Source organism: Micromys minutus (assembly GCF_963924665.1).
Source record: "Micromys minutus genome assembly, chromosome: 8".
Lineage (NCBI taxonomy): Eukaryota > Metazoa > Chordata > Mammalia > Rodentia > Muridae > Micromys > Micromys minutus.
Window position 1 is genome coordinate 23,789,431 of NC_137977.1, and position 23,688 is coordinate 23,813,118.

General features: G+C 43.0%; 2 protein-coding genes across 3 annotated transcripts in view; one reads left to right on the top strand and one right to left on the bottom strand.

Annotated features, from left to right (window-relative positions):
- The first annotated feature begins 619 nt into the window (after positions 1 to 619).
- Positions 620 to 23,688, top strand: part of CYSTM1 (cysteine rich transmembrane module containing 1) — a 53,134-nt gene continuing 30,065 nt past the window's right edge. For both annotated transcript variants that reach the window (XM_080920360.1, XM_080920359.1), the window contains exons 1-2: positions 620 to 757; positions 17,690 to 17,907. In XM_080920360.1, the coding sequence (XP_080776486.1) occupies positions 17,709 to 17,907 (199 nt within the window). In that variant the 5' untranslated portion in view covers positions 620 to 757; positions 17,690 to 17,708. The remainder of the gene's footprint in view (positions 758 to 17,689; positions 17,908 to 23,688) is intronic.
- PFDN1 (prefoldin subunit 1) overlaps positions 20,454 to 23,688 on the bottom strand; it is an 84,255-nt gene continuing 81,020 nt past the window's right edge. The window contains exon 4 of the mRNA XM_080920357.1: positions 20,454 to 20,874. Within this exon, the coding sequence (XP_080776483.1) occupies positions 20,755 to 20,874 (120 nt within the window). The 3' untranslated portion in view covers positions 20,454 to 20,754. The remainder of the gene's footprint in view (positions 20,875 to 23,688) is intronic.

The following is a 23,688-nucleotide window of genomic DNA, read 5'->3' on the forward strand; positions in this document are numbered from 1 at the left end:
GTATTACACCCCAACCCAGAAAAATCAGTTTCCAAAATGAAAAATTAAGCTTTGTTTGTTTGGTTTTGGGTTTTTGTTTTGTTTTTGTTTTTGCAAGTAGGATTAGTTCAGGAATTTCTCTCCCTGTGTCAATAGGGGACTTGAGGAACAAGAGGTCCTGGCCTGGACACTGGCCCTACCCTTCAGACTCTTATTCTCATGCACTGGTCACACTACTGCAGCAAGGTCTATGGAAAGTAGCCAAAGTGCCATATAGTCTTGGGCCTGAGCTCTATAGCAGGTCCCTGAACCTCGCAGTGGAGAAGACGCCAGGCAGCAGCAGCAGTAGCTCACTGTAGCCCGACATGCTGTGTACCGAGCTGGTCCTCAGGACCCCTGCCCTTTTCCCCAGACTCCAGTCTTAGCGACCTGGGGGGGCGGTGCTCGCAAGGATCCGGAGAGAAACTCTAGATACAGCCCGGGACTGCAAGGAGGTAAGGGACAGGCTGAAAAGTCCCCAACCCGGTGCGGAGACTGGGGAGACGCGGAGGGGGGCGGGGCTCGCGCTATGACGCCGCCCTCGCTTCGTCCCGCCTCCTTGCGCGTTGCCAGGGAGATCAGGTGACTCCGGGCTTCCAGCGCTGGAGGCTCGGGTGACGTCAAGCGCGCCGCTGCGGCTCAGTGGCTTGCGGCAGGTGCGGCGCTGTTAGCGCAGTCGGGTCCGGGTCTTCTTCGGTCCAGACCCAGTCAGCAAGCGGCGCCTTTGTGGAGCAGAGAGGTGAGGGCTGTGGGGTTGGAGCGGGGCGGCTAGCCTGGGCTGGGGCGCGGTGAGATGCGGGCGGCTGAGCGGGGTGAGCTGAGCGCGGAGCGGCGGGTTGGGGCGCGCGGCCCCTGAGAAGAGAGGACCCCACTGCTGCCGTCGCCCGGCGTCCTGGGGCGGACTGAGTGTCTCCCGCAGTCTGCGGGGCACTGTGGGCTCGGGCTGAGAGCAGAGCGGGGCTCGCCCCACCCTGTCTCCAGGGATGTCGGCCGGAAGCTGCTGGATTTCTTCGCCTTAGGCTGCGGTTTCTGAGGCTCCGCGAGGTGTGTAGGGTCGAGCTTGCTAGGGAGTGGGAGCCTGGTGGCGGGGTGAATCGGTGTTTTGTAAGTAGGTGTGGGCGCAGGGAACCCCGGCCGCTTGCTACGGGCGCAAGAACCGAGTGTACACCTGTTGAGGTGAAACCGGAGAGAGTTTTGAGTGAGGACGTGAAAAGAGGAATCTGCGAGGAAAAAGACCCGAGCCTTGAACTCCGTGGAGTGCTTACTGGGCCTATTTGGGGTGAGAGTTTGGAGCATTAAGTTGGGACCTGTTGGGGAAAGAGCTTGTGCGTCTAGCTGAGACATTGTATGCTCTAGGGAGCCATTAAGACTGGATTGGTTTGGGGAAGTGGGAACACTATGATAAGGAAGGAGACCTTGAAGTGGCTGGTGTTGTATTCTGGAAAAGAGGTGACAACACTTGGACTCTGACAGATTTATAACAGACTTGGTCGGGCAGCCAAAATACCGGTAACATTTAAGCAGGTTTTTGTTTTTATTTTAGAAGGGACATACCCAACCGTGTCTTATTTTCTTGTATCCCATTTGACTGGATAGAATGACAGGACATATGCTTCCTTCTGTCTGCCTGGAGACTAGAATGTTCTCAGCACATTGTCCTTCAGAGACCTCAGAATGTCTTGCAAAAAATACCCCCAACCCTAGAGTGAAATCCAAACCAAACTGATTGACAGGAGTTTTAATGGGGGACATTACTAAAGGGAATTAGCACCAAACTATGGTGTGGAGTGTTGAGTAAGATGTAAATTTTAAGATGGATATTTTTCGGCCCAATTTTTTTTTTTCCTACCCAACTTCTCTCAGAGTAAGATTGTGTAACTTTGCTGTGTGTGAAGGGCGTGTGTGTTTCTGGTTTTGATTTTGAGGTGATAGTCTTGTGTGTAGTTCAGGCTGGCTTCTGCCCTCATGTAGCTGAGTCAAGGCATTAAACACCTCATTCTCATGCCTCTACCTTCCAAGTACTGACTGGGTTTACAGGCACACATCATAAACAAAGCACATACGCTTTGTTTAAATAGTAGGCTATTTTATTTTGATTTCCTGAGAAGCCAGAAAAGTGTATATATGATTTGTGTTTATAAGGAAGAATGATTTGGTGATTTATATAGTTTTGTATCCCTTAAAATATATCGATCCTGTTAAAACATCAAATCTTTTGTTTTCTGTAAAGAACTGAAGTGACCAAACCAATTTGTATTGTATTATTTGTTTGACTTCAGAAAACAAAATTGGACCTCTGGGGATTTTGTACAGTAAAAAACAGTTTAGGGAATTGTTGAGAACTTAGGAAGGTGTCCTCAGCTGGTTTATGTGCTAATACAGAAACTGGTACAGCACTCTGGAGAGCCTGTCTAGAGTAGCTGAGATGGGAAAATGAGCAGCTTCCAGTCAGCTCAGTGAAATCAATCTCTGGAAAAGAAGTCCTGAGAGGCAATTTTAAAACAGATTCAACCACAAAACTGCAGTGTGCCTAAAGTGGGGGTTCTCTTTTGTTTGTTTATTTTTGTTTTTGAGACAGGGTTTCTCTGTGTAGTTCTGGCTGTCCTGGAACTTGCTCTGTAGACCAGACCAGACCAGACTGACCTGGAACTCAGAGATCCCTCAGCTTCTGCCTCCCAAGTGCTGGGATTAAAGGTGTGTGCCACTACCAAGGGTTGTCACAGAAGTTCTTGAGTGTCTCTGCAGGAACCTAAGAATTGTTGGATATTAGATGCCTTGGGGCACATCAATTATTTTCCTGTTAAACGAACAGTTTTCCAAATTTCTGATCATATTTCAGCCGTGGAATTAATTCTGCCTTCTCTGGAAAGAAACAGGCTCTCCTCCTAGCCTCCTGCTCCCAGCCACTGGGGGCTGTCAGGACAGTTAAGTAGGCTGAGAGTTTTTTTTTTTTTTTTTTTTTTTTTTTTTAAATTTTTCCACTTTCATTCACCCTCGACACCCCCACGTTTTTCTCATTGGTAGAGAACTTAAGAGTTCATTGTCAGAGGAAAGAATGTTGGTGTGCTTTCCTAAACACAGGCTGTGGTGAACACTAGGGCTGGCCTTCAGCGTTCAAGACACAAGGTTTTCCTTACATGGAACAGAGCCAAAGACTAGTAGTGTCACTATCAGAGGGCTTGCCAAGCACTCGCAAGACCCACATGAGGGTCGATCCCAGCACCAAAGTGGAAAAAGTTGTTTGCTGTTGTGTTGTGGTAATGATTTAATCTCAATCCTGAGTTTCTACTCCACATTAGATTTTTTTTTTGTTCCCAGATAGAAGACACAAAGCTTTTACATTTATAATAAGCCTTAAAAGCACCAGAGCTGGGCAGAGATCTACCCTCATCTATTATGTCTACTTTCCTATCAATAACCCTGAGTTATAACTTTCGGTGCTCCATCTGGGCAGTTCTTGCAGCTCTTGCGTCCAGTTGGCCACCCCTCACCATGTTTTCATAACTCACCAACCCCATGGCCTCTTTTTCTCTCCACCTTCTTCCCTTTCTCCCAGTCTGGTCTTACCTCAGACCCCAAGCCCAGAAACCAAACCTCAACCTCTCTCTCTTTTGACCAGCTACAGGCTGTAGGCATCTTTATTCAACCAGTAGTGTTTCATACGGGAAAATTTCCTCATTTTGGGGGGAAATCTTGGCCAGTATTTGTTTAGCATTGCAATGCATAGCAACAGACCCAACCTCAACAGTGTCATAATTCCAGTGGTAAGGGAAATTGCTAGTTCCAGGTGGGTTACATACTGAATTTTATGTCTCCAAAATAAAATAAAATAGATTTAAAAAAATCAAAAGAACTGGGCTAAGGTGAGAGGCTCAGACTGGTATAGTTTGAGCCCTTCATTTTTGTCACTCCCTTCATGTCATGGTCTGTACTCTCTTCACAAAGATATAATTAATAAGAAGCTATATGAGATTTGAACTGCTCCAAAGCAGGACGTTACAAATCCTGGATGAGTGGTGTATTTTGAGATGTAGAAATTTTTTGAAAAGAGGTGAAAGTTACAAACCTTTGCTGACATAAAGGCCTTTTGTCCCCCACTTCCTACCTGGGTATCTTTAGAATTAGTTACTAATCAACCTATAATCAAGATGCAGAGGCCGGAGATTACACACCTGTTTGTATTTCATATGCAAATAAACACATTTTATTATCCTATATTCTTTCTCTGCTACCATGTGTTGATTCTTCCAAGCATTTGCAGTAAACCAGTAACTGTGGGGCCGGCAGCTTCCTACCCAGGATCCTTTGACAGCAAGATTGTTACTGAATCTGTCTCTGCCCTTTTAGGAGTTAGTTAGTCCTTGAAGCTGACAGAGGTAGAAATCAGCATTTCAGCTCACTAAATTGAACGAGAATTGAATAGTTATTTTTGACATTTTGACATTTCCACAGGTGTGGCTACAGTGAGATTCAGGCCTTGCTGCTGTTTCAGGGACTCTATAGAGCTATGAAAGTCAGGCCTCGTATTTCTGACCTTTGCTGCCTGAGTAAAGCTTTCTTACCTGAGGGAAATTTAGACAGAAGAGACTTCCTGTTTTCCTCAAGCTAAGCTGAAGGCTAGGTCCCAGTCCTCAAAGCTGCCTTCATTTGTCTAAGGTAACTAATGGGCTTGGCTATAAAATGGGAGTTAGCAATTAAAGACAGCAGGATAGGAGCACTGGATAGGAGTGGACTCTCTAGCCTCATATGCAAAAGTTCATGCCCCCTTGAGAACTGGATAAAAGGGCTCAACAACAGGAAGGTTTTAGGAAATGTGGAATAGTGGAACGCCATCTACCATGGTTCTAGTTAACATTTTCTACTTGACAGTGGGACAAAAATTTTACCCATATAACCATTTTTCTTGTTGTTGTTGTTTTTTTTTCCTCTTAGTATAATGTTCAGTAAGTTATAAGGGATTTTGAATACCCCTCTCCCATACATGCACTCTCTCCTTTTTTCTTCCTTCTTTCTTTCTTTCTTCCTTTCTTTCTTTCTTTCTCTCTCTCTCTCTCTCTCTCTCTCTCTCTCTCTCTCTCTCTCTTTCTTTCTTTCTTTCTTTCTTTCTCAAATGAGACCTTTAAAAAGATGACAGGGTCTCTCTCATCTCAAGCAGACTGGCTTCAATTGTCATAATACTAAGGCTAGGCATGCTGCTTCTACTTCCCAAGTGCCAGGATTTTAGCCATGTGACACTATGCCTGGCTCTCAGTACTTTATTGTAGAATGTGCTTTTTGAGTGGTTTTGTACAACTTCTGTCTAATGGTGTTTTTCAAGCACATTCAAGTTAGGCCGAGCTAAGCTATGATATTTACTATATTAACTACATTTAAAAAATATATGATATTTCCAGTTCATAAGTTTGTAAGGGTGTAACCCCATCATAAGTAGAGGAACACTGGGGCTGATTTAGGCCTCATAGGCAAATATGTACAACTGGGAGGGTCCTCACATCTAAAACAAGGGAGACAAATGGTTTGAATCAGACCTTTGGGCAGCAGACAGCATGAGTGACTGATCGTTTTCTGAACTCTTAATTAGATAGTTTGAGGGGGTGTTGGTAGTCATGGTGAGAGGATGGTTTGCTGAGTGTAATCATTAGGGAGTAAATACGTTCTTTATTCAGAGCTGCCTGTCATTAGTTCCCTGATGACTTGTGCTTAAGAATTGTTACTTAGTCCCAAGAGCATTGGCTAGAAGATGTGCCGCATTTGAAAACTATCTAGACATGTTCAGTGGGAAGAGAAAAACAGGACTAGTGAGCAGTTGAGTGGTAGAAATTGCCGGGGGGGAGGGAACCTGGGGATGCCCTAAAGTCTCCCACATTCATTTCAGCATCAAGACTGGAGGCAGGGAGCAGTTGGTGAGATGTGTGAGGAGCAGACACTTTTTGGAACATGCCTGTCTCAAGACTAGTCCTTGATGCTTCCCTGATGCCCATAGTAGCCTCCTGGAGGCTCCAACTGTTCTGAATCTTCCTTTGCTCTGCCGGTCCAGCAAAGCCCACTGTCTAGCTAATGGCTGATCCCAGGCAGAAGGCAGCCTCAGCCTTCTGGCTCTGCTGACTCTTGAATCAGGATTGTTGATTTATCAGTGTCTGAGGGTGGCTACGAAACTACTGGGATAAACTTTTTCAGGTGACAAAAAATGTTTAAGGCATTTTACATTAAAGAAAAAGTTTTTCATGTGTATGGCTGTTTTGCCTGTATGTATGTCTGTCTGTGTATCATATGCATGCCTCGTGCCCGTTGATTGCAGAGGAGGGCATTGTATTCCCTGGAACTGAACTTAAAAACTGTTGAGGGAGCTGCCTTGTGGTTGCTGGGAATCTTCTAATTTGGGCCCTCTAGAAGAGTAGCCAGTGCTCTTAACCACTGAGCCATCTCTCCAGCCCCCTAATACCTTTAAAATGACTCTGAAGTGATTAAGGTAATGATGTCTTGTCCTAACTGTTCTGTGTATGCCTAGACACTCTTCAGCCTCCCACCCTCCAATAATCACATCCACCTTGACTTTGAGATCATCCATGACCCTGACTGTGGTTCAGATGTTAACCAAAATGATTAATGTTTGTGTAAGCTAAAACATAAAACTAAAATGACTAGAGGAAGTGTAAATCAAATTAGTTGTTGAATATTGTGTGGGAAATATTCTGCTCAACTCAGCAAACTGGCAAATGTGATAAGGCTACTCCAATCCCCTCAAACACTGATGTAATTGTGGGTTTTGTTGTCAAAAATGCTGTACCCATGAGCTTTGGCACTAAGAGACATTTTGGAGGCAATAGCTTATTATTGGTCTGATCATTATTAAAGGACTATTTTTGTTTTGTTATTATTATTATTTTGTTTGAGGCAGAGGTTCTCTGTATAGCACTGGCTGTCCTAGAACTTGCTCTGTAGACCAGGCTGACCTCGAACTCACAGAGATTCGCCTGTCTCTGCCCCACCCAAGTTCTGGGATTAAGGACGTGCACTATCACAATCCAGCTTGCATCTCTGTTTTTAAAACTTGAAAAATTTGATCCCAGGACTGACATAGTAGAAAGAGAGAACTGATTGATTCCCTAGAGACCATCCTCTGACTTCTCCTGGCATATCCTGTGCTGTATGATACATGGGTGCTGGAGTAGGTATACACAGACTGAATACATGTAATACAGTTTAACTTGAAATTTTTCTTATAAGGGCAACTATCCTATCACTGCCTTTAGGTTGAAAGCTACTGTATCAGCTGCCACAAATAGAAGGTGAATATGATAAGCTAAAACTGAGCATGGTCTCTAAACCATAGTGCATACACATTCACCCAGCGAGATGTGAGTCATGGTGAGATTTCCAGGTGGCAGTAGGTGGGTGGTAGGACTGGTTTGGGTAGGCAGACCTTGAGAGAAGTCTCTTTAAACCCCGTCCTAAAAATTGTGCAACAGTCTGATATGAAGCCACAAAATGAAGAATCTAGTTATGGGAATAGTATCTAGGTTTGGTAGCACACAGCAAACCTACCTCAGGAAGCTGAGGTAAAAGGATTGCAAGCCCAGGGCCAGACTAGGCTATATAGCAAGACTGTCACCAACAGAAGAAAAGAAGTATAATATAGAAATATGTCTTAGTTGTTTTTCTTGGTTTTGTGGGTTGTTTTGTTTTGTTTTTTTGGTCCCCCCCCCACTAGTATTTTGATGTGGTTTGCCAAAAGGAGGCCTAAGGTGGTGAGACTGTGTACTCCGTTAAGTGCTAGTCCTGATGTCAACTTTTCCACAAAGCCAACCTAATACTCTGGGAGGCTGGTGGCACCTGGCTTTGTTGATGCTGTGATGCCTTTGTTGATGTGTTGATGTCTTTTCTGTGCAAACATGCCCTTGGAAAACTCACATCTTATCAATGCTATTAGTTTCTAGTTTCACTGGCACCACTAACTGCTTTGTAGGTGTTAACAATGACAGAAAATTGTCATTTAGCATTTGTTTCTTCTAGTCTTTATTATCTATAATGCTATGTCTTTAAAATTGTTAGGAGAAGGGACGAGAGAGTGCTGCAGAGGTGGTGAGCATCCGTGGTACTGCAGGTGTGAACTGGAATTAACTGTTGTCTGTTAAGAAAGCTACCTGCTAACAGAGCCGTGGCTCTCTGTGTGGGTTAGAAAAGTGGCTTTCATGGTGGAGCAGAGAGGGCTGCTTGGGTATTCATCGGGAGCGCTTAGTTAAATTGCTGGCACATTAAGCTGTAGGGGCCTTTTACTGAACCATCAAGATGTCAGCTCTCCCACAAAGCCCTATCTAATGCTCTGGGAGGCTGGTGGAACCTGTCTTTCAGGGGCTGTGCTAGTGGGGGACCTGACCTGGGAAGTGGCTTTATCAGGCTTGTTGGGAGGGATGGCCCTGTCCCTTTATTGTGTGTCCTCTTAACTTGGCAGGGGGCAGAGTTCTTCCCTTCTCTCTGGCTTTCTATGCTCTAACCTCTCCTTTCATTTCCCCAACTCGCTTTCTGTGTTAACAGCGTTCTTCCTGTTCTTTCTCTTCCCTTCTGTTCAACTGCTGCCCCCTCTTTTGATCCTTTCTCTCACTGGGCCTCATTTTCTCTCCGTTTTCACTTTGAGGGCTGACTTGTTTGAAGTTCCCCAGTTACAGAGCTGTCCTGTGACTGGATGTTATTCAGAGGCCCCATCTTTTTCTGAGAAGCAGCCTGCCCATAGGCTTTTAGATAGCAGCATTGACTGACCCAGAGTCTGAGCTGAGTGTCTGGGTGAGGCTCCAGGTGCAGCCTCTTATGAAGCTGGTGTGGGTTTCCAGCAGTACTCTGTACACTGGCCTTTTATTATTTATTTATTTATTTATTGTTTATTTATTTATTTATTTATTATTTATTTATTTATTTTTGACAGGTAATGTCTGTAAGAGATTCTCTCTACAAGAGAGAATCAGGCAAGAGGTATGCTGTGTCCATAGAGACTCCTTTTGGAAACTCAAGGCAAAGGGAGTCTTCATTCAGACAACCTGTGGGTTTTGCCACAGGACCAAACACAGTGAAGGCTGGAACAGACTGGTGATGAGGTTGCCTGGGAACCTACTAGTCTGCTTGCATTATAGGCCCTGCCCTGTAGCCAGATGTTCCCAAATGGTTTCTGGAACAAATTCTATGTTCCCTGTAGTTGGAAACATCCTTTTCTTCTCAGTAAAATAAATATTTTTTCCCTAAAAGCCATGTCATTTGGTCAAGGATAATCAGCAGGAATTTGAACCTTTATTGTTAATGTGCCATATAGGCCATGGTGGTAAATACCTTTAATCCTAGCACTCCAGAGGCAGAGACAGGCAGATCTCTGTGAATTCAAAGCCAATCTAGTCTACATAGTGAGTTTCAGGACAGAGAAGCCACAAAGTGAGGCCCTGTCTCAAAAACAAAACAAAACAAAAGACCAGCTTTGTCTGTGTAGACTAGCCAGGGCTATAGAATAATGAGACCTTGTCTCAAAAAAGTATAACATATATACAATATACTCAATAGTTGTACTCATTAATTCAATCATTAATAGTGATCTAATTTTTGGTTTTGTGTTTTGTGAAAGGGTCTTGAGTGTAGCCTGGGTGACTGTGAATATAATATGCAGTCCAGGATGGTCTTGAACTTGTAATCTTACTGTTTAGTTCTCCCAAGTGCTAGGATCATAGTCTTTAGCAATTTAAATTAATTTTTGCTTGCTTACTGCTTGATTGCTTGATTTTGATTGAGAGAAGATCTCACTGTGTATTGCTGGCCAGCCTGGAATTTAAATTTACTATGTAGACCAGGCTGGTCTCAAAGATCCACCTGCTTCTTCTTCCAAGGTGCTGGGATTAATGCCTGACTTAAAACTTTATTTTTAAACCCAAATAGCTAAGTGAATGCACGGTGCTGCAAAATGCTTCCTAGCTTTGTTGGTTTCAGCTGCTGTTTAACTACGCTGGTCCATGTAGTTCTGTCTCATTGTTTTGAAGGGTCTCAGACAGCAGTGTTACTTCTGCCTATGGTTTGGGAGTACCTGGGTTAGACTTTTGGGAGGCTAGCTATCCTGTGTGTGTTATAGATCTGTTAGGAATATACAATAATAAACCTGTGCATATGTATATAAAGCTTCATCTCCCTGGTGAACAGAATCTTAGCATACTGCTACAATATATATCTTTGACATGAAACCCCTAGAGGTTGACCTTCCAGTTCAAAAGATAATATGTTCATTTAATTACTTGAGGTATATTTTTTAAAGAATTTATTTATTTATATGAGTACACTGTAGCTGTCTTCAGACACACCAGAAGAGGGCATTGGATCGCATTACAGATGGTTGTGAGCCCAGTTGTGATTGCTGGGAATTGAACTCAGGACCTCTGGAAGAGCAGTCAGCATTCTTAACCGCAGAGCCATCTTTCCAGCCCTTGAGGTATAATTTTTTTTTCACTGAAGTGTGGTCTATTTAATGAGTTCTAGAGCAGCCAGGGTTATAGAGAGAGCCAGTTACTTTCTATTGCTTTTGTGAGACAGCAGGAACAAAGCAACCTTTAAGAGAAAGACTTTATTAAGCTTACAGTATGAGAGGGTTAGAGTCCATGACCATCGAGGTGGGAAGCAGGGCAGCAGCTGAAAGACACCAGAGCAGCAGTAAGAGTCACATCTTGATTCATGGTTCGGAGATTCAGTGTATTATCATGGTGGGAAGCACAGCAGCATCCAAGGAGGCATGGCGCTGGAGGAGCTGAGAGTTGTTCCAAAGGCCAAGGTATAATTTTAAATATGATCTGGCATAGTGACAAACACTTGCAATCCCGGCACTTGGGAGGCTGAGGCTGGAGGAGCTCAAGTTTCAGACTAGCCCAGGCTACGTAGGGAGATGTTAGGAGGAAGCAAGGTAGAAGTCCTCAGTAAACACCTTCGCTAGTGAGTTTAGGGTTGAATCTGAGGTATTTTCTTTAGCTGCACATTTACTGTCATGGTCTGACTTCCTTACTGGGGGGTTGTTCTGCTTGTAACTCATCTTCAGTAACATTTCAGTGGAAGTGGGGTCATTGAAATGTGTGTCTGCTTGCCCCTTGATATGATTGTCACTAATGCTTAGAGCCTGAATTTCCCTGACTGCTTGTTTACTTTTGTGCACGTAGCACTCTGTGCTTCCCATCTTATAGGTTGGTCTGTCTGTCTGTCTGTCTCTGACGAACAGGAACTGACTCGTGCGCATCATCTTAGTAGTGCCTGGAACTGCTAGTGTTGAGTTACGGTTGATGTTCTGGGATGAACTTGAATAAATGACCTGTGTGAGCAAGAGGTGACATGCCAGACTTACAGTTTAGTGAAAACTAAATCATGGAGTTAGATGGTTGTGCAAAACGAATAATTCTAGAGCTGTTTTTAAAGCTCAACAATCTGCACTCAAAATTAAGAGTGCATATTCAAAAGTTGAGGGGCCCAGAATATAAAAGTCTGTTTTGAAGGTCCTGTTAGAAGGGCAGCAAAAGGAGATAGGGGCCTTTAGGTTAAGATCTGTTCTCATGTTTTGTTTTTTTTTTTTTTTTTTTTTTTTTTTACTTTAAAGACAATTATACAAGCTGCCAGGAAAGATTCTTAAGGCTAGAAGTATCCTGAATTCAGGCTTCAATAGGAAGAATCATAGCTAGATGTGTGAAAGTAACCCAAAGCGATTGTATTTAACACTGTCTCACACCCAGTCAAGCATCTTATTAGTTATGACAAAGAGTCACAACTACAAAAGCCACAGCAAGAAAGCAGCGAAGAACAGATGTGCAGTGGATAGTTACTGAAGCACCTGTAACCAAGAGGGAAATTGGCTTTTCAGAAGTGACCAAGACTTAAGAGGTGAAGTAGACATTAAAAAGGAGTGAACCGTATGAACATATCAGAAGGCACTAAGAAAACTAAACTTTCTCAAGCTTACCAAAAATGTCAGCCACCTTTAAGTATTAATAATAATAATGATGATGATGATAATTGTCTCTTATTTCAGAACCCTAAGCAAACTATTGTAGATTTTTTCCCTTGTAAGAGCTAAGTATTATCTGTTTGCTTTACAATGTAGAATATGAAAACTTGACTGTTTAACCAGTGGATTTATATTTCTTATACAAATACGACCCAGCTCAAGATACAGACTATTTCTGCCAGCTGCAAGTTCCACCTGTGTCTCAAGGAGTCCTAAAGTTCAGGCTGATGTTACTTCCTGGTGAACAGAATCAGAGAACATCATGGAAGTGTTTAATTCCAGCTGATTTCGCTCGCCTGTCTCTGGGAGTCACAGGAATAGTTCTTTCATTGAGTATTGCTAGGATATTGTTGTTTCCCCATATAAATATACCATAGTTAATCTGTTCTGCTGCTGACTTGGATCGTTTCCACTTTGGAGCAGTAATAATTCAGAGGTGTATCTGTCCGTGTAGGCTTTGCATGTCTTCCCTTCAGCATACAGGCCGAATACATGTTGGCCAATAACTGCTACTTATCCCACAGTGTCCACTTAAACTACTTAGTGATGATATATAGTAGAAATTATAGTTTGTAAAAAGATGCTCTGTAGTGTTTGTACAGGTAAGTCACCAGTGACACAGTTCCTCAGAAGCCACACTGAAAGTTAAACAAAGCATGACACTGTGCCTTTCTGATTTCTCAGAAATCTCCTGCAGTTAAGTGAGAATAACTGGTTATCGGGAAGAACTGCTGAGTCATAAGACAAATTGAACACATGATGTGTGTTTTTCTAAAAGTTTGATGCTTTAGTTTTTATTTATAGTTCTATGATGTGTTGTGTTATTTTTGTATATAAAGCTAGGAGTTACTCCCTCCCCGCTAAGATAGCCAATTAAATCCAGACTGTTTACTGGAAACACGATCTTTTCCTTTCTCAATGGTAGTGGTGTCCTTATGTTAAATTCAGTGACTGTACTGTGTGAATTTGTTTTAGGACTTGTCATTAAATTTAAATGTTCTAAAGTTTAATTTAGGGGCTAACAAGATGGCTCAGCAGGTACAGGCACCTGCCACCAAGTCTGATGACCTGAGTTTAGTCTCTGGGACCCACATGATAGAAGAAGAGGACTGACCCCCAAAAGTAGTCTCTCACCTTCACACAGTGTCATGGTATATTCATGCTCACCACACACACACACACACACACACACACACACACACACACACACACACACACACACACATTTTTAGTCAGGGTCTCACCCAACCTGGAACTCACCGTTTTGGCTGGTCTAGCAGGCCAGGAAGCCCCATCGTTTTCTCTCCTCATTCCCAGCACTGGGATTATAAACCTATGGCTGTTGTGCTTAGCTTTTTACATGGTCCTGGGATTGAACTCTGGTCTTTATGCCTTCCTGGTAAGCTCTTTACCAGCCGAGCGCCCCTCACCAGCTCCTGATTTTTCCTGCACAGCATTATATTTTATTTCAAAAGCACAGAACTGACTGAGAGCATGTGTGAGGCCGTGGATTCAGTCTTCAGCATTAGAGCCCATAGATACACAGAGAAATGAAAACAGAACCTACCCACAGACACACTAATTATACAGACATACTGTAGGAACCTTTGCTTGTTTAGGTGTGTAGGTTGTGATTTCTTTCCCTTGCTCCTATTTAGTACCAGTATGAAGGTCAGAGGACAACGTGTTAGCCTAGCCAGTTCTTCCTTCCTCCCAGTGAGTTCCAAAGATCAAATTCTGGCCATTAGGCCTGGAAGGAAGCACTTTTACATGCTGAGCCATCTTTCTGGCCCTTTTTTTGTTTCTTATGTTGAAGGCCTCACCCTCCAGTGTCTGATAATCTTTGTCTACTTATTTATATATGAAGCAATAAAAAGTCAGAAGTCCTTTGAGCGCAGTCTTACTGTAGTTGGCTAGAGAAGTTATTTCTTTGTTGTCCTCTCCTATATCAATATCTGATTATTTTTTTCTGAGATAGGATTTCACTGTCCTGGAACTCACTCTGTAGACCAGGCTGACCTCAAACTCAGAAATTGATTTAGCTTGCCTCTGCCTCCCCAGTGCTGGGATTAAAGGCATGAGCCAGTATCTGATTTTTTACCATTGAGATTCTTCAGTTTTTCTGGAGGAAGTGTATTCACCATACTGCCCACAGGAGCAGTGCCACAAGCTGCCAGGTAGATAGTAGATATTTTTCAAGGTTATTATATTTTTATTTCTTGGATATTTATTTTGATGAGGCCTTATAGTATCTTATCTCTGAAAACAACCTTGACAAATAGTTTCTGGCCTTCTTGTTGCACTCTCAAATGACTGTAACCTTGTGACTGTGTTGTGTGTGTCTCTGTGTCTTGAACAAGATCTTGGGAGAACAGTGCACAGTCCATTCTGCTGATGGATCCTGGCTGTTGCACCCCTTCAGGTCTTCCCTTTGAAGCTCTTGTCTTCAGTGCTTCACACTGTTTACATTTAACCTTTAGTACATACTCCGCTTTAGCGAGGCTTATGTTTTACCAGATTGATGAGGGAAACAGTCAAGTTACAAGACCAGGGTCTCAGATTTAAAACTCTAGTACGTTGCTTGTGAGTGTGTTCTGTAGCGATGTGACTGTGTTAGGTGATCTTTGTCAGGCTGCTTTGGTTTTTTTTTGGTGACTGGAGAACAATAGGTTTGTTCCAAGTGAAGTCCTGCTAGGACAAATTCTAGTTCTAGGACCTTGGATTTCATTCAGACTCTCTGTATCTTTTGCTATTCTTTGTTGTGAGTGGGTTGTTGTTGTTAGAAGAAACTGGACACAGACCTATCTCTGTTTCTTTAAGACAACTGCCTAGGAAATGGAGGAGTGAAAATGGAGGAAAGGGAGTTATGCTTGCTGGAGCTTCTGCTTTCTGTAGGTGTCTCTGAATAACAGATACTTTTCTTCCTCCTTAGACACGCTCCCTGGATAAGGAGAAAGGCTCATACTAAAACTGAGAGGGGATCGCAATTGAGGGGGAAGGGCATTCAGAAAGAGAACTGCACAGGACAGTGAGGAATGAAAACAAACAGATGGGTTAAGAATAGTCATGAAGCAGACAGCAAAGCTCAGAGGTGCCAAGTGTGGCAGCTCTGAGCTCTTCAGTTTTGTTTTCCTCTCCATGGCTCGCTGTTCTCAGAACAGTATTGTCAGGGAAAGATAGCTTTGGCTTTGCCTAGAATGAGAATTTCCATTAATGTATAGGCTTGCTGGATGGATCAGGTTAAACCACAGTTTTAATGAAGGTAGGTCATGCGTACTGGATTTCAGGACACAGTAGTTACAATGGCTGACTGTGTTCTACTTTGGCGAATTAAAAATAATAGAATGGCCATATGCAAGTTAATAAGAACGATTTCTTTGTTAATCAGCCTTCCTGCTGGAGAGAAGAGACATAATGCACAAGTGGTCAGTGTTTTCCCGTCAGATTTGTATAGTATCAGTCACTGAGGAAAGGTGTTGTAGATTAGGATGGGGTCACACTTACCTATAACAGAGGACAGAGAGCAGGAAAAATCAAGGGTGGCTTCTGTTATTTGTTCTTGGAATATGCAGGGTATGTGTGAGTGCACATGTGCACTTGCCATGACACATGCGTGGAGGACATCCTTCAGTGTTGGTTTTCTCACCATCCACCGTGTTCAGAACAGGATCCCTCTTGTGTATAGCAGGATTACAGACATTCATAAGTGCCACTGAGCCTGGCTTTGTGTGGGTTCTGGAGATGCCAGCTCAGGTTCTCATGTTTGAGCACACATGGAGCCATCTTCTCAGCTGTACTAGTTTTGTGACTGTTTTTTGTTTGGTGTTTGGGTCTCTATCAGACTCTGGTAAAAGTAAGCCTTTAAATGGGAGGCATAGTGCATATGTGGTGAAAACAGATCAGCCCGGTTTATAATTGTCTTCAGGGACACTCCCTCCACCCCCACTTTCTCTGCTCTCTTAAGCCATGACTCTAGCAGCCATTGTATTTGTCTTTCAGCCATTTGTCCAAGACAAGCCTTTGAGTCACACTGATACCTACTCCTCACTATTTTAGTCCACTTCCTACATGTATGTTTAGTTGTATGTCATTGCTTGTTACTCGGCATGCTTATCATTGGTTCCCAGGCCTAGAAGCACTATAGAAATAGTTTAGGTTAGGCTAGTAGGTTAGGTTAGTTCAGTCTTTTGAAGTGCCCATTGCTTCTTAAGGCTGACAGTTGCTGACTGGCTAGTAGCAATTTGGTAGGCCATAGCTTTCATAGACCTTCATGTGCCTGTGTTAATGGCAAGGGGAGCTTGGGTTGTTAGAACTATCTACTGAAGGAACTGAACTACTTCAGTCAGTCCTGCTGACCAGGAAATGGCATTTATGATCAACTCAGTTCTGGGTTTCTTGAATCTTTTATGATGAAAAAGGGAGATGCTGACCTTGATTAGTGTGGCAGATTGGGTGCTTCCTCTAGAGCTGGGACTAGATGAGCTTTTCTTGAAGGACATGAACTCTAGCAAGAACTGACGGTATCCAGTTGGAAATCTGATACTGTTTGGGAGGAAGAAGATGCAATTTATATAAGTAATCTGTCACTTTAATCCAGAATCCCTAGGGAATCTTATGACTATTCTGGCCTTTATAAAATCACTTAAGAATTTATTGATTACATGTTCTACAGAATTAATGGGATTACTAATTTTCAGCTATTAGATTCTTTCTCCTATTTAATTGGGGTTAGAAAATACTCAAAATAGGTTAAATATTAGTCCAGAAAATGGTTAACAATGAAGCAGTATGGTATCACAGGTATCATGTTGTTTAAGTGACTCATCTAGAGTATACCTTGTTCCCCAGTTATGATTTGTTTGCTTTTAATCTGGCCAGCTCTGTGCCAGGCACTGTGGTGATTGTAGAGACGATGGAAGCAATATGTTGGCCCTCAAAGCTTTAAGCCCAGTCAAGAGAATATTTAATAGGCTTGGGTGCCAGGAAGCATAGGCTCCCACATAGAAACAAACTTGAGAACAGGAACTTGTGAACACCGTGAAGATTCCTGGTGAGTCTTTCAAAGAATCCTGGGAGTGTGGGAGCTTGGAGGAAATTTTTGCTCGGCATTCTCTATAGACAGCTCACTGCTTAGAGCCATGTGTCTGGAAAGGACAACCAAATTATCCTAGAGCCAAGACACAGGGAATGTACCGTTACTGGTTGCAGAGACACCACTGTAACCTAACCCTGTTTGTTGGAGAGTTTTCTAGTATTGGACGAGCGTCTACTGATCTGCTTGACGTTAGTGCTATTAGATTTTCTGCTTTCTTAAAGCTAGCCAGCCACATTTATGGACATTTAAGGGAATTTAAAAACAATGTATCATGTTACTCAATAAGTGTTCAGCACCTTTACTGAAGAGACCACAGCAAGCCTCTAAGAACATGGTGATGATCCAAAACTGGCTTGATTGATGTCACAGCCTACTATCTGGAATAGAGAAGACAAGCAGAAGAAAAACAAGCAGATAGGGAGATAAGAATGAACCTACGTGGACGAGGCTACAGGCTTTCCAGGGTCATTGAGGCACCTTTAAGGCATTTAGTGAATGATCTCATCAGTTAGAAAAAAAAATTCTAGTTATTTCCATATGCAAACAGTTTTTATTCTTTTGTCTCTTAGGTGCATTGCCAGGTTCCCGATGAATCCAGAGAACCCTCCACCATATCCAGGCCCTGGGCCAACAGCCCCATACCCACCTTATCCACAACAGCCAATGGGGCCTATGGGAGCCCCACCTCCTCAGGGGTACCCCTACCCACCACCTCAGGGGTACCCCTATCAAGGATACCCTCAGTACGGCTGGCAGGGAGGACCTCAGGAGCCTCCTAAGACCACAGGTAAGTGTCTGTGGGTGTGCAAATGTGCGTGTCTTGGTGTCACACCCCAAAGACAGAGTTGCATGATTCATTGGCAGAGAAGAAATTGTGACCTTTGTGATTTCTGATTGATGTTTGATGCTGGTGGCTTAGAGTGGCCTTCACTCAAGAGCCCAGTCAGTTCTGCCTTTTTCCTTCGTGCCTTGGTTGCCTCTGTGGGGGATGACTTGCTGGCCCACATGTTCTCTAGGGGATTCCTCCTAAAGTATTGGTGAGGAAAAATACCACCTGGTCTTTCTCTCGTAGCTGCGTTTGCTTTGTTTTAGCTCATTGGGGTTATGTTAACTTGTTGGCCCTCAAGTCATCCTTGGGCCTTGCTGCTGAGGTTGGTTTTCTTCTGTTTTCAGTCTCCTACTTGAGATTGCCTTTGTTTTCTGGGTCTGTATGCTAGAGCAGTGCTGCTCAAGGCAGCTCATGTATCAAAGAGTAAATTGGTATTGGACTGTGAGAACTAAAGAAAGCGAGAGCAAATGTTGAAGAAGAAGAAGAAGAAGAAGAAGAAGAAGAAGAAGAAGAAGAAGAAGAAGAGAAGCGGCTTGACCTTCCTGACAACCAAGCATATAATCATTCTTTATAAAACCGTCAATCAGTGCAGGGTTAAAAATAAAACATGGTGAGCAGCATTGTGCTACATACGTGTCCTGTGACTGTTTTATAACCTTTGGTTTACAGAATAGCTGTTTTGGCTTTTAAAAACAGTTAATTTTACCAGGTGGTTATTATACACCAAACAGTTTCCTAAAAGCTTTATGTCTATCAACATTTAATCCTTACAACAATTCTATGAGAAAAACTTGTGTCTGTTCGACAAGTGCTACCTCTGAGGTGGCCCTCCTACCTATCATGTTTATGGGTAATCTAGGTATCCACTCTTCAAGGTATACAGTTAGGGTTTTGCTCTTTACTGGGCTATATGCCAGCGTAAAAAGAAATAGTCTGCATCTGGTTTGTCTTGTAGATTCTGCCCAAATTGAAATTCATAAATGTTTGTCTGGATTTTCATCCTTTACCCAGAACACTCTTTGCCAATTCTAGGCTTGCTCTCTAGTGTATGTTTGATGAGTTTAGAATTTTATTCAGTTTGTCTAGAACAAGTGCATCTTAGGTTTTGTGGACTTCATGCAGAAAATACAGATTTGAGTTTCTTTCTGTTGGTTTAATTACTATTGATATCTGCCATTTTAAGAAAAGGTTTATTCTTGAGATGAAAAGGTGCTGTTGGTTTAGTGTTAGCAATCATAATTCACACATGCGTTTGAAAGGTATTTAATATCCTTTCCTGCAGTGGTGAATCATTAACTACCCGAATTCATTATGTGCCCAGAGAAAGCAGGCACTGCCAGCCAGTCAGCTGCTTTCCTCACTTAGGGCCCAGGAACTGTGGACAGGATTCTGGAGGTGATTTCATTATAGAATGAACCTGCTGGACACTGTTTCACTCCTCGTTCTGGGTATTGTCTCTGGGATCTCCAGTCAGAATCATTTGCTGTTCTATTAGGTGTCTGAGCTTTGTGCGGAAAGTTAAGCCTTTCTCTCCAGTTGGGAGATTTTTGACTTGCCTACTTCTGCTCCTCTTTCTACTGAAGTTTGAGGTCGTGCTGCAGTTCTCTTGGTTACTAGCTGCAGGGGTGGAAGACCTCCTTTGTCAAAGCAAGGAGCCAGCCATCAGCCATTCTTTTTTCGGGTGAGAGGGGGTTTTAAGACAAGTTTCTCTGTGTAATAGACCTGGCTGAGCTAGAACTTTGTAGACCAGGCTGACCTCAAACTCTCAGAGATCCACTTGCCTCTGCCTCCGAAACACTAGAAGAAGGGCGTATACACAACTATACCCAGCTCCTTCAGCCATTCTTAATTGACTTTTGGTAATTATTAAAGGTTTAATTAACATGGATGTGATACATGAATGGGCAAGTAGCTAACCTGAGTTTTCTTTGGTCACCTATTTATGATACACATTCATTTTTCAGGCCTTGTAGTCAAAGGCCTGCAAGATGGTTCAGTGGGAAAAGGAGCTTGCTGCCAAACCTGTTTGATTCCCCCTAGACCCCACTTGGTGAAAGGAAAGAATCTAATGAATCTACTCCTGCACGCTGTCTTTTGACCTGAGCTGTGCCATGTGGGGGTGCACACACAGGCACACATGCAAGCAAGCAAACAAAACCTTAGGAAGAAATTGTAGCCCAAGCTAAAAAAATAAAAACAAAAACAAACAAACCAAAACAAACCTGTTCATCTGTTTCAGAAAGTCAGCCTTTTGGGAATCATGTAAGTGGAAGTGCCTGTGGGCATAAGGGATGCCTGCAACTTAGTTTAGGATCCCATGTGATTTTTCCTAACTGTAACAAGTATGTCTTGTTACATTATGCTCACTGTCAGCCCCATGCTATGGAGGGGGAGTCTGAGGCATATTGAGATTGTATTTCAGCTATTTATTGTATATATAGCAGCACACCCCAAAACCCAACTACTTAAAACAACGATGGTTTTATCATCAGTATTCTGTGAGTTGGCAGGGAGATTCTTTTGCTTCATGTGATCTCTTGTGGGGTCATGTGATTTAATTCAGCTGTCAGCCTGGCAGGGCTGGGATGTCTAAAACTGTTTCACTTGAGCCTTTCTCTACCTATCTCCCTTCATCTCATAGACTAACCTCCCAGTCTTAGAAGTAGATGTGTTTTACTGTTCGTATTTCTCCCATGAATTAAATAGATTCATATCCAAGACTACCAGGTATCTTAGCCAATAACTACATTAGCTTAAACGACCCACCATTGAGGGGCTGGAAAGTTCAGCAGTTAAGAGCTCTGGCTACTTTTGTAGAGAACCCAGGTTCCATTCCCAGCAGTCATGTGGCAGCTCATAACCATAGGTAACTCCAGTTCCAGGAATCTGACACCTTCTTCTGTCCTCTGCAGACTCCAGGCATGCCTGTGGTGCATAGACATACATAAAAGCAAAAAAAAAAAAAAAAAAAAAAAAAAAAAAAAAAATCCATCATTGAAGTAGCCTCTGCATGAACTAGGCCTATTACTAGTCTTTCCCAGGCTACTCCCACACTCGCTCCTCACCCCTGCTCTGCTCTATACGTCTCTGCAGATCAAACTAAAATATCTGCACGACACCTGTAATCACCTAGGCTTCATTCCATAGAAGTCATTCCTCTGTGCACTCCACCTGTGCACCAATGGACTCAACAGCATCTCCTCTCCCCAAATCAGTTAGTTTTCACTTACTATCCAGTCTGGCTCCTCAGTACCCAAATTCAAGTAATTTACTGACATAGTTTAGGCTTTGACTAAAACTGTTTTCAGTTAAGACTTGTAAGGTCGCCGACAGAACCTCAGCCCTTATTAATGAGAAACAAAGAACTACCCACTGCCTGGTAAAGGTGGTGATCCAAACCAGGGGGAAAAAGAAGGAAGTCTAGGAGTAGGGCTACAGGGAGCAGAAAGCTCCAACAACATAGAGGGGTGAAAACCCTGGGCTATGTTAAGACACATGGGGAGGTAAATAAGCTGGGATGCTGATGAAAAGGAAGCTCAAGACAGAAGCACTTAGCCAAGAATATGAAAGATCCCACCGTAGGATTAAATATGAGATGGATTTGGCAAACCAGAATCTTGCCAAAGCAGAATTTAAGGCCTTTGCTGACAGTGGAAGTTTGGTATACATTTGGTCATCTGAGAAATTAGAGATATAATTGTAGTTTAGATAGGACTTTGCAGGAAGGTTGATTCATCTCATTTTTGAATACTCCTTACTAGGGCTGCGACACATCATAACAATGTGCTTGTTCCCCAGCCAAGTCCTGTCTGTGTTTTAAGACAGGGTCTTATATATAGTCCCAGCTGACATCAAACTCAACTGTGTAGCTGAGGATGACCTTGAACACCTGGTCCCCTGGCCTCTGTCTCCCAGGTGCTGACTTACAGACCTGCAGCACCATGCCAGACACTGGTGCACCCTGTGTGCCCTGTAGTTTTATAAATGCTGTTGCTGGCTTTGCATCAAGATCAGGCGGTGCTGTTGGTTCAGTTTACCCTCCTCCTTGGAGCATCTTCAAGAGGCTGAGAGGGAGAGAAACATGAGAACAGACTGACTTCGGAAAGCCAAGAAGATTCTGTTGTTAAGTGGACCTGAATGCCTTTCTTTTTGTGTATTCCCCAACGACTTCCGGCTTCTCTGTTCTACCCGACTATGTTTGGCTTTTCTAGTTTCCTTAAAGGTTTCATTCAATTGAGCCACATGCTATCTGTCAAGACATTTAGTTTTGGTGGGAATTTGTATTCTGGTTTATTTTAACCAGAACTCCATAAAAAGTAAACAAGTTACCTATAAACATTGTAGTTGGGTAGTTGAAACACTTTGGTGCTGGATGTTCCTCCCCTGCCTCTCTCCCTTCCCTCTGTGGGCAGCTTTGGGGTGGTTAGGTCTTAAATCTTCCTTTAAAAAAAAGTGATCAAAATACTTACTTGATACTGAAATAATTTCAGACACATACAAGCATTTCAGAAGTAATTCGGATGACCTGACTCCCCCAGCCACAGAAACTCACCGTGCAGTCATCTGCTGTGCTCTGCTTACCCTCAGTAAGCCAGGAGGGAGATTCCTCTACCATACTCTTTGAGGTAGGATCTTGCTATGTCTGTGTAGCTCAGGCTGGCCTTCAGCCTAGTCTTCCTCAGCTTCTAGGATTTAGCTACTCTCTCCCTCCCTGACTCTGCAGTCAGTCACAGTCCTCTAGCATACATCCCATTCCAAAGGGGGGGGGGGTAAGTAGACTTCACTCCTTTGTTAGGACAGTGGCATTGCTTCACAAAGTACCACCTACACTAAAGGTCTTTGGAAATAGTTTTCGTAGTGGCAGGTAAATTCCTGTGAGACATCCTCAATAACGGTCTAGATTCTTACAAACACACAATGGTGGAAACAGTTAAGAGTAAAACATTAAACATAATTGTATTGGTGGAGAATGTCTGTCTTCCTGACTGTTTAAGGAGTTGAGACAGGAGGATCACATTCAAGGCTTGCCAAGGCTACAGAGAAAATAAGTAGTACTCAGTCTTTAAGGAAAGTTCTGTAAACTGTTAGAAGGAATGAAATGGATTTTAATACTTCCACCAAGCTAAGTGACTCCCACTCAGGAGTCTCTTTGTGCTCTGTCTTGAGAGGTGAGCCAAGTTAGTCACAGCAGCAGAGCCACTGAGGTCACAGCGAACACCACTGGTCCATTATCCATATTCCTGCTACGCATGGATTCAGCTTCTGAATCCTCACCCAGCCATGTTAGGCAGCCATTATTGAGTGCATTTGAGTTTCCCACAGACCTTTTAATCTTTTCTTATTTTTCTTACTAAGTCAATTCCCTATTTTTAGAGGAACTGATGATGCAAAACCATTGGTGATTTGCCAGGATTAGTGAGCTCTTTTGTTTGGGTGAGTTTGGTTGTGTTGAGACAGGGTCTTATTTTGTAGCCAAGGCTAGCCTCCTCCTGGTTGAGCTTGCTGGTGTGAGCCATAACTCCTGGCTAAGAGCCAGGACTGTTGACTTAAGACAGGGGCTCTGATTTCAAACTAAGTGTATTACCTCTTTGTGCTCTGCTCTGAAGATCCAGCACAGATTTGCCAGAAATTCTGAAACACCCACCAAAGGAAAATAGTTTTCAACCTTTTCTCTTTATCTCTCAAAACACAAACAAATAAAATAAAATCATCTAGTAATTACAATATGCTAGTAGTTTT